We start from the raw sequence: 17066 nt of genomic DNA on the forward strand, positions 1-17066 counted from the left end.
TCTTCCTCGATCTCACTTACAATCCCTTTAAGACCTTAATTGTACCATTGCCATGAAATACAAATTTCATGTTCTTATTGCTAATATTACTTGGGTGATTGTTCTGAGACCTCACGGAGCAAATATTATTCGTTCTAAGTGGTTATATTGAAAGAAATATAAGGTGGTGGGTCTCTTGACCTCTAAAAAGCGTGATTAGTTTCAAATGGAAAATGACAAAAAAAAAAAACACGACATGGGATTGATTGTGATGAGACATTTAGCCCGGTTGTTAAACCAGCCTCTATTTGTACTATTTTGAGTCTTCATGTCTCACGTATGTCAAAAATGCATTCTTGTATGGCCACCTGAGACTGTTTACATGCATTAGTCTCTAGGGTTCAAAGAACCGAAAGATTATGTGTGTCATCTACAGAAATCTCTTTATGGTTTGAAACAAACACCTCGTGCTTGGTTTCAATGTTTTGATTCCTACAACATTTGAATCGGTTTTACACATAGTCGGTGTGACTCTTCATTGTTATTATTATTATTACTATTTTTTTTGCAGGGGCAATGATGTGGCATATTTGTTACTTCATGTTGATGATATTCTTCTCACGGCTTCATCTATAGATCTTATGTAGCATATCATATCCTTTTTGGCCTCTGAGTTTGCCATGAAGGATATGGGCGATTTATCATATTTCTAGGCATTGCAGCTACCCGTGATGACAAAGGTATATTTCTTTCTTGATGAAAATATGCGTGAGTCCAACTGGATCACTATGCCTCCCCAGTTTCGGACCCTACTTTGTATCACAGTCTTGCGAGTGGACTTCAGTATCTTACATTTACCCGTCGAGTCCTATCTTATGAAATGCATGAGATTTATTTATTTATGAAGCACCCATGGAACCTCACTTGCATGCCTCAAATCGAATTCTTAGATACGTTTGCGTTACACTTGATTACCGGCTTCATCTACATTCCTTCTCTACTATGAGCCTTGTTGCATGTTCAGATGTTGATTGGGGGGATGTCTGTCCACTAGTAGCTATTACGTTTTCCTCGGCGACAATCTCTTATGTTTGTAATCGAAGCATCAACAAACTGTTTCTCGCTCTAGTGCTAAAGCAGAATACATGGGTGTCACCAATATTCTAGTTGAAACTTGTTGGCTACAAAACCTTCTCCAATAATTTCACTCACCCCTTGCCAACACAACCATTGTCTACTGCGATTGCGTTAGTGTTGTGTACTTATCATCTAATCCAATGTAGCATTAACGCACCAAACACATATAAATGGATATTCACTTTGTGCGTGACAAGGTTGCTAGCGGTAAAATCCATGTTCCTCATGTCCCTTCCACCCTTCAATATGCAGACACTTTCACCAAATGGCTCCGTTCATCTCTTTTCATGGATTTCAGATTCAGTTTGAGCGTTTGCTCTCGTCCTCCCACTCAATCTGCACAGACATATTGATGTATACATATTTGTAGCCCATATGTTGTATAATTTAGTTAGCCCATTTATATGTATTGGCCAAATATCCTGTATTTGAATATATACTCTTAATTGATGTAAATTCCATTCATGAGAAATTTACTTTCAGAAACAAACAGGTTATTAATGCTTCGGTCCGAACCAGCTTGGAATTGGATAGCGAGGTCTAATTCTATGCCTTTCGATGGCTAAAAGTAGAGCTAGAAATGGTTAATCTCTTAATTGGGATAGTTGTCAAAGTGACCAGGTTTTAAACTGTATGAACCTGTTATAAACTTGTAATTATCGTTTCTTGCTATCTTTTAGTTTTAATAATATTCTTGGTATAATCCAATAAAAAATGTTTATTAATCACTATTAAACAAAAGTAAACCCCCCCCCCCCCCCCCCCCCCCCCGGCACACACACACATCTTTAAGATTTCAGTCTTATTGGCCCTGAAATATGTGAAATCAAACCGGAGCAGTTAGAATGATTGATTAATTCCTCACCAACTTTTGCCATTCAAATTTCCTTCAATCACTTTCTGGAACTGATCATCTTCCATTTTAAATAATGATGAACATGATCTGGATATCACTTAAATCTTTATGTAATTTATTTATTATTTCAAGTGGATAATCCCAGTTAATTAATTTCTTAAGATAAGATCAAATTAAAGTCGTCTGCATGTTTAAAAAAAATGAAAGCATGTTTCGAAAGTAGACAATTCACAACTGAAACAACATATAAAAACTATTCATAAATTAATGTTTACAAAAATTAAAAACAAAAAAAAAGTTGGGATAGTTGTGAAGTTTATTTTTTTCAAATTAACTATATATAGGTGTCAACTACACAATAAATTACTTAGGCACATATTGCATGACATATATGTGTGTGTGTGTTTAAAACTTATATATAGTTTTGTGGGAGAACCTAATTAAGTATTAATGATTAATTTTTTCTTTGAGTGCGTATTAAGTCATGAAAAATGCTCAAAAATCATACAAGACACGGAAATGAAAAAAGATCAAATCAATAATATATATAAATATAAAATAACCATCATCTACCTATTTATACAATGTAAATTAAAACGTAAAAAGAAATATATTAAAGCCACAACACTCTTATCACCCTCTTCCAATGGTAACCAGTTGTACATTTTTTTTTTTACATTTTTCGGTATATAACCCTTTAAGCTCTTCTTCATAGATAGGATGGCCCCGAACAATGAAGTAGAAAGGAAATGGTCGTTATAGAAAATATTGATACTTTGAAGTGCAATGTTCAAGACCTTATTAAAAAGGAATGGGTGTGGATGAACTACTTTTCAAACATATCCTTGTGAAGCCTTCTTTATTGAATTCGTACTCGAAATAAAACCTGCATAAATGTATATGAAGTTGTTAAGGACATGTTACATGATATAAATTTTTATTATGACAAAGGAAATAAAGAGATATACTTACATGATTGTAACTAGCAAACAACGAAGTTATGGGAGTCTAATAATGAACTGGGGGTGGAGGAGAACCGTAGATGTATACGGGTGGTGGAGGTGATTTGACTGGTGGAGGGGGAGATATGTAGTAGTATGGAGGTGGTGGGGACTTAACTGGTGGTGGGGGTGATGTATAATGGTATGGAGGTGGTGGTGATTTCACAGGTGGTGGAGGTGAGGAGTAGTGATAAGGTGGGGGTGGGGATTTAACCGGTGGTGGAGGTGAAATATAGTGGTAAGGGGGTGGTGGAGATTTCACAGGTGGTGGAGGTGATGTATAATGATAAGGTGGTGGTGGGGATTTAACCGGTGGTGGAGGTGATGTATAGTGGTATGGTGGTGGCGGGGACTTCACCGGTGGTGGAGGTGATGTATAGTGGTATGGTGGTGGCGGGGACTTAACCGGTGGTGGAGGTGAAGTATAGTGGTAAGGAGGTGGTGGAGATTTCACTGGTGGTGGAGGTGATGTGTAGTGGTAAGGTGATGGTGGGGATTTAACCGGTGGTGGAGGTGAAGTATAGTGGTAAGGAGGTGGTGGAGATTTTACTGGTGGTGGAGGTGACGTGTAGTGGTAAGGTGGTGGTGGGGATTTAACTGGTGGTGGAGGTGAAGTATAGTGGTAAGGAGGTGGTGGAGATTTCACTGGTGGTGGAGGTGATGTGTAATGGTAAGGTGGTGGTGGGGATTTAACTGGTGGTGGAGGTGATGTGTAGTGATATGGTGGTGGTGGGGACTTAACTGGTGGTGGTGGTGAAGAGTAGTGGTAAGGTGGTGGTGGAGATTTAACTGGCGGGGGAGGGGATGTGTAGTGGTATGGTGGTGGTGGGGATTTTACAGGCGGAGGAGGTGAAGTGTAATGGTATGGTGGTGGTGGGGATTTAACTGGTGGCGGGGGTGATGTGTAATGATATGGTGGCGGTGGTGACTTAACCGGTGGTGGAGGTGAGGTGTAGTGGTATGGGGGCGGTGGAGATTTCACGGGTGGTGGAGGTGATGTGTAGTGGTATGGTGTTGGTGGGGATTTTACTGGTGGAGGCGGTGAAGTGTAGTGGTATGGTGGGGGTGGAGATTTAACTGGTGGTGGTGGTGATGTGTAATGGTAAGGCGGCGGAGGGGACTTCACAGGTGGGGGAGGTGAAGTGTAGTGGTATGGTGGTGGTGGGGATTTGACTGGTGGGGGAGGTGAAGTGTAGTGGTATGGTGGGGGTGGAGATTTCACTGGTGGTGGTGGTGATGTGTAGTAGTAAGGCGGTGGAGGGGACTTTACTGGTGGGGGAGGTGAAGTGTAATGATATGGTGGTGGCGGGGATTTCACGGGTGGGGGTGGTGAAGTATAATGATATGGTGGGGGTGGAGATTTCACTGGTGGTGGAGGTGATGTGTAATAGTATGGTGGAGGTGGTGACTTAACAGGAGGTGGAGGTGATGTGTAATGGTATGGAGGTGGCGGTGATTTCACTGGTGGTGGAGGTGATGTGTAGTGATAAGGTGGGGGCGGTGACTTCACTGGTGGTGGTGGTGAAGAGTAATGGTATGGTGGTGGTGGAGATTTAACTGGTGGTGGTGGTGAAGTATAGTGGTATGGTGGGGGTGGAGACTTAACCGGTGGTGGAGGCGATGTGTAGTAGTATGGGGGAGGTGGTGATTTCTTAGGTGGTGGGGGTGATGTGTAGTAATACTTGGGAGGAGACTTCACTGGTGGTGGAGGTGAAGTGTAGTGGTATGGTGGTGGTGGAGACTTAACCGGTGGTGGAGGCGATGTGTAGTAGTATGGGGGAGGTGGTGATTTCTTAGGTGGTGGAGGTGATGTGTAGTAATACTTGGGAGGAGACTTCACTGGTGGTGGAGGTGAAGTGTAGTGGTATGGTGGTGGTGGAGATTTAACTGGCGGGGGAGGAGATGTGTAGTGGTATGGAGGAGGTGGTGATTTCTTAGGTGGTGGGGGTGATGTATAGTGGTACACAGGAGGAGACTTCACGGGTGGAGGAGGAGACTTGTACAAGTAAGTCGGTGGTGGTGGTGGTGGTGGAGATTTGTAATAGTAGGGAGAAGGAGTGGGCTCCGGCTTTGGCTTTGGCTTCTCACATATCTTTGAAGGAGTCTTAGGAGCATATGCAAAAGCTTTAGCTTGAAGGACAATCTCATAAGCGTTTTTGGACTTGACCTTAAGCTCAGCACCCTTCAAACCCCCATGGAGATTTGTTGGAATGTTACATTTGGTTCCATTTGGTGCCATATGAAGCTTAGCAATACAACCTTTAGCTCCTCCATATTTTGAATAGTCCAAACCCTCGACAGTAATTGCATATTTACCGTTAATCTTAGTCTTTCCATATACAGAAATTTCTTTTTCACCTGCAGCCTTGCATGTGACCTCCACAACAGCACCTTTTGCACGCATATATAAAATAAGTCAACATCATGTTTCGTTTGGATCAACCTTTTTTAGCACTTAGCAATAACTGATACCTTGTGATCATCTAATTAATATCAAACTAAAACATGGTTTGGTATGCTTGGTATAATTTTGGATTGATTTTATTTAATAAATCATTATCAGAATTCTTTAATAAAAAATAATCATAAATATATGATACGAAATGTAGAACTTTCATAGAAAGAATATGCGTAACTTTAAAAAGGCATCTTTAGTTTTTAAAGTATTGTAATTTTCAAGGATTCGAAAGATATTCGTTTTTTCGGTCCACATTTATATGGTATAATAATAAATAAATATATAATTATAAGGGCATATATATAATAATAATAATAAATATATAATTATAAGGGCAGCATATATAGCACGTTATCTCAAAAATTAAATAAAAGCTTGTAAAATCATGCTTTAATTGTATAAAAATACATAGTTTTCATTTTCATGTTTCTTAAGATGTAAGTTAACGAATAAAATAAAATAATTTTCATGTTTCATTTTTAGATCAATTGTTTTTGAAAGACGATTTTATATGTGTGTATTGATGGATAAAAATATTGAGGAAAACAGAAATGGAACATGGGTCAACCATCAAAAGCACATGCATACTGCCGAATTCATATAGAACTAAATTTATACCTTTAAGGTGGTGCTTCGCGTGTGATTTAATTGGGTATTTCCAGTCATAGCAACTGTAGCAGTAAACTTTACCCACGACCTTTACGATGGCTTTGTTGTGGTGAGGGTGAGGGGCAGGGTGGTATGGGGTTGGTGGTGGTGGAGAAGTATAGTAATAGTGTGGAGGAGATTTTGTTGGTGGTGGTGGAGACTTGTAGTAGTATGGAGTTGGTGGTGACTTAACCGGTGGTGGAGGAGATTTGTAGTAGTACGGTGGTGGTGGTGAATGCACCGGTGGAGGAGGGGACGTGTAATAGTATGGTGGTGGGGGTGATTTCACTGGTGGTGGTGGGGACTTGTAGTAGTATGGTGGTGGTGGTGAATGCACCGGTGGAGGAGGAGACTTGTACTCATATGGTGGTGGTGGTGAATGAACCGGTGGAGGAGGAGACTTGTACTCATATGGTGGTGGTGGTGAATGAACCGGTGGAGGAGGAGACTTGTATTCATAAGGTGGTGGTGGTGAATGCACTGGTGGAGGAGGAGACTTGTACTCATAAGTTGGTGGTGGTGAATGCACCGGTGGAGGTGGAGACTTGTATTCATATGGTGGTGGTGGAGAATGAACCGGTGGAGGAGGAGACTTGTATTCGTATGGTGGTGGCGGTGAATGAACCGGTGGAGGTGGAGACTTGTATTCATAAGGTGGTGGTGGTGAATGCACTGGTGGAGGAGGAGACTTGTATTCATAAGGTGGTGGTGGTGAATGCACTGGTGGAGGAGGAGACTTGTATTCATAAGGTGGTGGTGGTGAATGCACCGGTGGAGGTGGAGACTTGTATTCATATGGTGGTGGTGGTGAATGCACCGGTGGAGGAGGAGACTTGTACTCATAAGGTGGTGGTGGTGAATGAACCGGTGGAGGTGGAGACTTGTATTCATATGGTGGTGGTGGTGAATGCACCGGTGGAGGAGGAGACTTGTACTCATATGGTGGTGGTGGTGAATGCACCGGTGGAGGAGGAGACTTATACTCATATGGTGGTGGTGGTGAATGCACCGGTGGAGGTGGAGACTTATATTCATATGGTGGTGGTGGGGAATGTACTGGAGGAGGAGGAGACTTGTATATATATGGAGGTGGTGGTGAATGTACTGGTGGTGGTGGAGATTTGTACTCATAAGGTGGTGGTGGTGAATGTACAGGTGGAGGTGGTGACTTGTAAATGTATGGCGGAGGTGGTGAAGAATAGATGTAAGGATCAGCTGAAACAGCTACAAGGTTAGCAACAGCAAATACCGTGAATGCGATGACAATAGGCCATAGACTAGCCCTTAAAGGGCGGCCGCCACCGGCGGTAACTCTCATGGTTCACCGGTGATGGGTGAAGAGGGTGGAAGGGGGAGAGAGATGGTGAGATGATGTGTTTGGAAGTAAAGTTGATGATATATATAGATAGAAGACAAAGAGAATAGTCGTTAGAAGGAAGCTGTCAGGCAGAGAGTAAGAATGCAATTTGTGTATTAGAAAACTTGCCAATGGTAATACAGCTGGGACACATGCTCTACTTTTTTAAGTGGTCGTTTACAAGGGTTTGAATCGTTAAAACTGCAACTCGGGTTCAACCCTGTATAGATGTTGTAGATAAAGTCTATATGTTTACTTTTTATACACATTTACGTATAGAATACAATCAATAATAAAACGATATTTTTGTTATTAACGAGTCTTAAAAAAGTTCATTATCTTGAGCATTATAGAACTTAGAGGCGGCTCAACTCATTTACACTCACTTTTTAAGGTTGTTTTGTTTGAAACTATGTCCATATCTCCGTGCTCTAAAAATTACCCGAAGAATATATTTTTTTTAAATAATCGACATGGTTAGAAAATATGGATGTATTGGACAATTTAGGCAATTAATTAAAACAAGTACTTGTCATAATAAATAATTCAGTAATGATATTCAACTACTACTCAAATATTGATGATAATATACAAAAATAGTGTTATTTATATTTATTATATTAAGCTTAGTAAAAAAAGAAATAAGTTTTGGTCAATATTATGTTTTTTCAAACTAATAATGAAATTTTATATACGGATTATAATATTAATAGGTACGGTAACATTATTTTTTAGAGCGTTAATTACCTGCTCCAAATTTTTTATGCTGTGATCCAGACAGGTGCTCTGCCATTTCTAGTATAAATTATAAAATGCCTCATTTACAATCCTACTTTGCTTTGGAAAAGCAATATAACTATTGTTTTTAATAAGTTCAAATATAATGGTTTGATTTTTTTTAAATATTTTATTCAAATGTATCTAATTGTTACAATATATATATATATATATATATATATATATATATATATATATATATATATATATGATGGGGACTAAAAATAATATCAGTGGAGTGCTAGATGATGTTTTGGTGTTTTCTTTTGCAAGGTGTCACCTTTTGAAGTCAACAAATCATTTTCTCATTATCTCACATGCATGTCGAATTTCCTCATTCAAAAATAGTATCTTTGATGGAAACAAAATAAAATTGTCAATTTCCATGATAATGCAATACCTAATCCATGCACTTATTTCCACAACTTACTATTTACAAATTTTCAATTTGCATATGATTTGTATCAAGTTGAAGAAGTTTTACAAAACAGCCACTATATAACCTTTATTACATATGCATGCATGTGTCGGTTTATTAAGATTGTTACAACGTACTACTTGTAAGAAATGTCAAACACCATAAAAGCATCATTTAAACCAATTGAAGCCAAAGGTTTAAAAAAAAATTCGTGGATTGAAATAGTCTATCAGTTTCTAAGCTAGATAATAATATATTTTTTGGTCGGCTAAGGCCAGCAAAACGTATTAATATACAAGTACGTAAAATATAGCATATAGTATAAGTTATGATAGCATAGACAACACAAAAACCATTAGAAAGAACAAGCAAATGAGGGTTTTCAATTTGGGACAACTTTATTAAATTATTTGATTTATCGTATACTATAAATAAAATGATATTTATTCACACTTTATTAAAGACATATCCATAGAAGGCTAGAACCTCAGAGTTTCAAAATTTTGGCCTTTTACTCCTACTCTTTTCTAATTCTACAAGAATCCAATATAATATTTGGGTTGTTGCATGTGTTTTTTGGGTGGGGTAGGGCGGCTTTTCATTGGTACATTTTACAAAATCTAATAATTAATTACGTTAATAGTAAATTAAATTTATATATACGGTAAAATTAGAAAGAAAGCAGAAGGAAACAAAAACAAAAGGAGAAATTATATCATTTTATTAAAATTATGTCATTGTTAAACCCAACTGAGGAATTCTAATTTACCAAATTTCCATAATGAAATTAATAACTTTTTCGAATATTGGTTTGGTGTTATGTTCAAGTAGATTTTCATATGATACTGCAAAATTACCCATCACTGTGACATTGACATTTTTTTTATATAAAATTAGAAGTTATGTAAATGTAATATTCATATTAAAATTCAAAACTTCAATTCGTATCCATATGAGCACGGTTCGATCCTTCAATTCGTATCCATAAACTCCCACATTTGTTTACAACTTTTCTTTTTAAAATTAGTTTTTTAGAAATTTTATTTTGCAAATTCTTTTATATTTTCTATTACTTTGTTTTTCATGAAATTATTTTCTTTTAAAAAAAAGTTTTTAGACATAATTACTTTTAAACACATTTCATTTTTAAATGTTTTTAATACGATTTTTCCGTTTTATATATATCATTTTTTATAACTTTCTCATCTGTTTTTTTTTGTTATTTAGAACCTTTTTTAAAGTTCATTTGTAAAAATTATTTTACATTTTTTTATAAGTTTCTTTTTATGATTTGATCCTAACTTTGTTTACAAATTGTTTTCAGTCTTTTTATACATTTACCTTTTTATGTTTTTTTATAGTTAAGTTGCATCCTGGAATTTTCTTAGTAAGTTTTCTTTTACATGTTTTTTTGTAATTATATATTATTTTTTAAATTTGTATTTACAAAATAATTTTTTTATAATATATTTATATTTTAGTTTTTGTGTATATTTTTATTGTATTTACTTTTGTTTTAACATATTAGTTTTTACATGTTTTTAACACCTTTCCCCTTTTTACAAATTTAGTTCACAAGCATGCGGGAATCGGGATGTTACCCCCTAACTAACTACATTTACCATCTTTTCTATAATTTAAACATTTAGTATTTAGTCTCTTTTGAATAATGCCACTTTTAAAGTTAGTATTTTTCGTATGTATTTTAATATCAGCGTTACTTTATAATAAAATGAAGACCAAGGTGGCATCGGATTACGATTGGATCTTGGAGTACTTACTTGTTTCTTTCTTTTTCTTTCTTTTTTTTTTCTTTTTTAATTTGTCTCCACTCTTAGTAACCCATCACAAATTCTAAAACATTTTTAGCAATTTTCTTTCTTTTTAATTAGAAATGATTGACAGGCGGTCGTTTGCATTATACTTGCACGATTCATTTTAAATGTCGACATGATCCAAGCATGTTGCTTTAATGAATAATGATCAATAAATTCGGTTTAAATTTTATATATTAATATAATTTAATATTTTTCGTGTTAGACCATATAACTTTTATACTTTAAAGCGGGAGTGTTATTTTTGTGAATTCTTGTTGTAAAACGAATCAATAATAAAATGTTTTAGTCATAAATTTCATGAGTGGCTAAATATCAAATTCTAGTTGAATGTTTTCACTGTGTAGGCTTATTAGAATGAGAGCCATATGATAAGGTAATGAAGATTTAGGTATCGGCTTTGACGGACCATCTAGAAAACAACTTAAATGTCTTCAAAATGGCTATCAATATAATCATTTGAGATCCATAGAATTTGAAAATAATTAAGATCACTCTTTTTTATTGGATAAACAAACTCTTACTGAATTAACTATGTATTCATAGCCTTTAAATTAAGGGGCATTTACTCATACTAAATGTTAATAATTTAATTACAAATTTTGGTAACTTAGGGGCCTCTCTTTTGTTTTTTCTGTCAAACCTCAAATATCATTTAATCATAAAAATATTTATAGCTTTATCTAAAAATATTTGTAGTTTTATGTGATGTAAATAACATTATGATTTTATTTACAACAAAATCAAAAAATGTTTGTTATGTTTTAAAAAAATTAAAAATGTTATATATATATATATATATATATATATATATATATATATATATATATATATATATATATATATATATATATATATATATATATATATAGGATATCGATCCGGTAAGAAATTTTTTTTGGTAGGAAGGTACGAAGTTTTTTTCTACATACTTTTCTGACGAACAAAAGAAATGAATCATTAGATGAATAAAAAATAACATGATTCATCAAAAAAATCTCCAAAAAATACACTGATGATTCATTTATATAATGATTTTGTTATTATTCACTAAAATTGTTATAAAAGTGAATTTTTTTCTTAATTTACTTAAAAATGAATAATGAAGATGTTTTTTGAGAATTTTTTCTTGTGAATAATCTTAGTTTTGAATCATCTAATGATTCATTTTGTATGTTCGCTAAAAAAATATGTAGAAAAAAAACTTATTACCTTCCTACCAAAATTTTCGTTCTTATTTGATCTTGACTATATATATATATATATATATATATATATATATATATATATATATATATATATATATATATATTATATAGAAAATATTATTATTATTCTTTTAAGAGTAAATTATACAAATCATCTCTTGAGCAGATGCCAAAATACACATTTTGTCCCTATTTTCAATAATTAATTTGGATCGTCATTCGTTTGGTTTAAACTTGCACGCTTAATCGCTCTAGACATAAAACGACTATATTGTCCTTAATAAGTTCTTTTAATGTTTTAATTCATTTATAATTTATTTTGTATAATTATTTTAAAAGATATTGAATATTTGTTGGTCTTGCCTTCTTTTATCCATCATTCTTCATCTTCCTATTTCTTTTTTAAGACAATCCACCATTGTATACATACAACACCACCACCGACACCTCTTGTAGTCATCACTATAGTTACCACTAACACCTCTTACAACCACCAAATCTACACCTCTTGTAGTCATCACTATAGTTACCACTAACACCTCTTACAACCACCAAATCTGATATTAGATCCATAGTCTAGAATCTGAAACCTAATACTAAAATCATAATCTAAAGCTCAAGAAAAAAAATGAAATCAAAACCGATTTTATGAAATCTAAAACCATAATAAACCAAAATCTGAAATTGTAACGAACACAAAATCCTAATCTAAAACCTGTAATCAACATGAATTTTCGAGATGAAATCCTCAAAGCTAAAATCGGCCATGTAATGGAATACAACTCCTGACACCGATTCAATCAATTTAAGCATTGGAATCGTTGAAAATTTTATGGATTGACTCCATAACATAATATGCAAAATGGAAAGCTCCAATGTTTTTCAAGTTACTTATCTTACAGTCATGAATACGGATCAATTTCAAATAACAGTTCCTTGATCTAGGTGATTTTCAAACATCAAAGTAAAAAATGAGGAGAAAGAACAATTGGAAATTGTTGTAATAGATGATGACAACAAGAAAACGAATTACTCAAATCAATCTCTAGTTGTTAAGCCTTCATCTTCGGTGAATAATCTGAAATCGATTTTGAAAACAAAATCTAATTCTTCTAGTAAGAAACTAGGGTTGAAATCGAGTATGAAGAAAAATGAAGAACCGAAATACCTTGGGTCGTATTTACTGAAACAAGCTCATAAATCAATATCCTATAGTGATGATCCAAAAAGGTGCTCGATTTTGCTATATGTTCGATGAAATCATTTGAAAGTATTCAGTTGGAAAAACCAAATCTGGAATATGAACGAAGGCCAATACAAGGGTGGTAGGTTGGAACCTTTTCATTTTAAAAATAAAATACATAAGGGCAATTGTAACACTCGTTTTCCAAGATAAATTAGTTGAGGACTCAGCGGGACTAAAGGTAAGATTTTTGGGGAAAATCTAGTTCCACGATGTAGTAAATAGAGCATCACTACATGGCATGCAAAATACACGAAACACACGTTTTCGATGGCCACTATGACATGGAAAGAAGAGGGCCAGGATGTGGCAGTTATTGCAACCCAAGCCCATGATTTTTAGGGTTTCCTCCATATTTAAGCACCTAATATCAAGGATTAGGGCATCCTCTTCAGTCATCAACCCTTCTTCAATGAAACCATAGCCTCCATGATTGTTTAGGAACTTGTTTACTTGATTGAAGACCTTTTTCTTGTATTTTGGTGGAACTTGAGGAAGGAGAAAGATCATTTTGGTGCAAGGTCGCAAGGTACGAGCTTGGAATCATCATCCTCTTCTGATTTCCGAGTTATGTGAGGTATAAAGCTCTTACTTTGGCATTTCTTCTTCTAGATTCAAGTTTTGCGTCATTTTGGGTGGTTTTGGTCCCTTTTATGGATGCTCTTGGAGTTTGAGGAACTCTAAAGCTTGTTATGATTCTCTGGTGGTCTCTAAGTTTCTAATAATTGAGAGAGGAGTCTTAGTTAGAGTTACTTTGTGTCAATGTTCAAGTTTTAGCCTTATTAATGACTTATTGGATTTATAAGTGTAGATCTTGCCTTATGCTGGTATCCTAATGGATAAAGTTGGAAACTTTATCCATTAAGTCATTGAAAAGTCTCAAAATCATCATTATTTTACCACCAAATTTCGAATCATGCCAATTAAATCCTTAAACTTTTAATTTTTGCACCATTTAACATTGAGACATGGTACAATAGGTTTGTAGGTTTGTTTATTTATGTGGTGTGCCACATAGAAAGTTTTCCCAAGTAAAATATATTTTTCAAATGACACGTCATGTAGGTGATATGATGAGCACAAACCAGTTATATGTGTCCATAATATAAACCCTGATGCAAAATTAACCAATATCAAGAACATTATAGATTACAATTCTCCTTCCACTTGATCACAAACTTCACATATAAATGAGAATCTATATGTATCAATATGTTCAAGACATAATAGGATTTTACCTATCAAATCTTGTAAATAAATTATGTGTTTCATTATTTTCATTATGACAAACAGTAATCGACGATGAACATTCAATTTCGCAAAAATTACTCAAAGCATAAGTTTCTCAAAAAGAAATATCGAATGTTGACATCACTACTAGTCATGTTTTAAAAAATATTGAAACTTTATTGGTTAATCAAAATGTTGTAAGTGGATCATTGTCACCACCTCCATCTATCGAATGTAGAAGATCTTTTTTCGAGTATTTCAAGTTATCTGGTTCCAATCAAAAGTCAAAGCTTCTATTTTGCATATTTCTAGCGCTCGGATTCAAAAGTTGAAATGACAGGTTCTCTTATTTCTTTTGTAGTTTTAAGTGATGTTAGTTTCATTTTATTTGCTTCTTTTTATAGTTTATTTTAGCATATATCATTCATAATTTATCCAATATCCATGCATATTTTCCTTTTTGTTATTTTATGACTTTTCCAGGTACTTTCTAGTTTCGTGAGTAACTGCAGATTTTAAGGAGACTAGTGTAACCGGATCTTTAGGAGGCAAATGGACTTGGAAAACAACAAGGAATATTGGGCTTGATAACTAGTGGAGATGATGCATGAAGTGGGCTTGTCATCATGGAGAAATGAAGAAAATAGGCTTGTGCTTAAAAGAAAAATGGAGGAACATTTGTCCATTCAGAATCAAAATGATTGGTCGAGTACTTGAGCTTTGGCTGATTTGGAAAAGACAAATTGGGCTTTAATTGAAGAAAACTTGAAGAACTATGGAATATAAACAATGTAACGCCCCGATTCTCAAGTATCGTTTTAAAACAAGACTTCTTGGGTTAGGCCCTACTCGATGAGTTGGTTGCCCTACTCATGGCGTAGTAGCGGGGTGGGATCGCGAGTTAAGTGGCCTACTCAACGAGTCCATATTGGGACTCGGCGAGTAGGAGCTGGCAGATGAAACCCTAAATCCCGGGGTTTGCACCCTATTAAAAGGAACCTTAGCCTCCCTTGGGCCTCTTTACAGTTCTAGAGAGTCCATGAGAACCCTAATACGTGTGTGTGTGCCCATTGTGTGTTTGAAGCTTGAAAAGAGGATCTTGGAGGGACAAGGCTTGGAGGAGAAGGAGATTGGAGCAAGTAGAGTGTGGGAATCAACACTTATCTCATTTATCATCTTCTAGAGGTACCCAAATCGCCTTTTTCCTTGTGAATCTTTTCTATTGGTTGAGTTTTAGGGTTTTGTGGGAATATTAAGTTGGAAAGAGGAGCTATGAGCTAGATCTAAGGTTGTAACTTCAGATCTGGACCCTCCTTGGATTCTAGAAGCATAAAGTTACAGTTTTGGTCATGATTAAGGTCCCCCTTGAGCATGAAGCTCCATTAAGAACTTAAAATAGGCATTTAGAGCCTTTATAGCCATGCATGCATGTAAAGTTTGCAACTTTACGTGATAAGCATGCCCTAGAAGCTTGGATCTGTGATTTGGAGTCGTTGCATTGCTCAAAGCAAGTCTGTATGGAAAAAGGACTGAATGGACTCGGCGAGTCGCAAGGTTGACTCGATGAGTCACATGAAGATGGCCGTGAACTCAACGAATTGGAGGAACAACTCGGCGAGTCCGATGAAAATTTGCCATAGACTCGACGAGTTGAAGAACAACTCGGCGAGTCAGATGAGTTTTCTCCAGGATATGTATGTGTGTGCATCCGTCGAGTTACAAGGAGGAAACTCGACGGGTGGCCTTAAAGTTTGATCGAGAATCGAAGGAACTCGACGAGTCACCCCGGTGACTCGGTGAGTTGGAATGTGCTTCAAGGAACTCGGCGAGTAGTCGAGGGTACTCGGCGATTTGAAGTCAACATGGACTGTTGACCTTGACCAAGGACTGTGACTTTGACCAGGGGTTGACTAGTGGGTTATGGAGTACCTTATTGTTGGAATAGTGTCTAAGGATGCAACTATATTAGGCAAGTATTTGACCCGGTTGTGCATGGTCCTTTTGGGTTGCCTTCACCATAGCAACTTGACAGGATGATTTGTAATGAGAGAAGAGATATTATTAATATATTATGAGAATAATATAAGGAATAATAATATTATTATTTAATTAATATAAGTCATAAATTAATTAGGAATTAATTTGGTGACTTAAAGAGATTATTGAATAAAGGGGCATAAACTGTCAATTGTATGATACTTGTACTTTGGGCTATAATCCCTTATGGATAAGGAGGGACGGTTTTTTGGGGCTTAGGATAGACCTTGAAATCGTCCAAGGCTTATCATTAGGGTATTGGATTGCTTAGGGCCTAAGTTATCCAATTAGGGTTTTAAGGGTGAAACCCTAGGATCCTTACAAGTATAAATAGACCCAATGGGTCAAGGAAATCTGCACTCTTGCCTTTGGAAGAACCCTGCCTGATTTCTAGCTCCTCTCTCCAATCTCTATAATCATCCTCTTGCTAGTTGGTGTTTGTAAGCCATTAGAGGAGTGACAATTGTGACTCTAAGCTCCAAGGACAAGAAGATTCAAGCAAGCAACTTAAGGTAATCTTCTAGATATGTTTTTCTTATGTTATTACCTAGATCTATTGTTCAAAAGTCTTGGATACATTGCATGTTCAATTAGAGAAACCTAGATCCAAGCATTAGGGTTTGTATGTGCACATAGGAATGTTCATATGGCTAAAACCCATCAGTGGTATCAGAGCCTAGATTGGTTTCTATTGAATTGATGCATTTGTTGCTTGATTGTTGCTTGCAAAATTTGAATTTTGTCATTCTGCCTGATGAACTCAGCGAGTCCATTGTGGTACTCGGCGAGTTTGAGCGTCAGAAAGAGCTAATTTCGGGATTTCTTGCTGTTTATCTTTTGGTAACTTACCTTAATCTTAATGGGTCAGTATAAATCCGATTT

General features: G+C 35.7%; 1 protein-coding gene across 1 annotated transcript; it reads right to left on the reverse strand.

The window, feature by feature from the left end:
* Positions 1-2492: 2492 nt before the first annotated feature.
* LOC145086747 (uncharacterized) lies at positions 2493-7459 on the reverse strand. Its single transcript, XM_079024588.1, has 3 exons — positions 6050-7459; positions 2945-5364; positions 2493-2858 (listed from the first exon to the last, which is right to left on the reverse strand). The coding sequence occupies exons 1-2, from the start codon at positions 7395-7397 to the stop codon at positions 2981-2983; spliced, it is 3732 nt and encodes a 1243-aa protein (XP_078880714.1). The 5' UTR covers positions 7398-7459; the 3' UTR covers positions 2493-2858; positions 2945-2980.
* Between the last annotated feature and the right edge of the window lie 9607 nt (positions 7460-17066).

Source organism: Lactuca serriola, chromosome 2, assembly GCF_051521515.1.
Source record: "Lactuca serriola cultivar US96UC23 chromosome 2, Lser_US96UC23_V15, whole genome shotgun sequence".
Lineage (NCBI taxonomy): Eukaryota > Viridiplantae > Streptophyta > Magnoliopsida > Asterales > Asteraceae > Lactuca > Lactuca serriola.

Bases quoted from the DNA above. Each gene is read 5' to 3' on its own strand.
- LOC145086747 (XM_079024588.1), bottom strand. From the start codon at position 7,397: ATGAGAGTTACCGCCGGTGGCGGCCGCCCTTTAAGGGCTAGTCTATGG. The intron at 5,365-6,049 runs GTATAAATTTAG...TGCGTGCAAAAG, and splicing joins CGCGAAGCACCACCTTAAAG to GTGCTGTTGTGGAGGTCACA.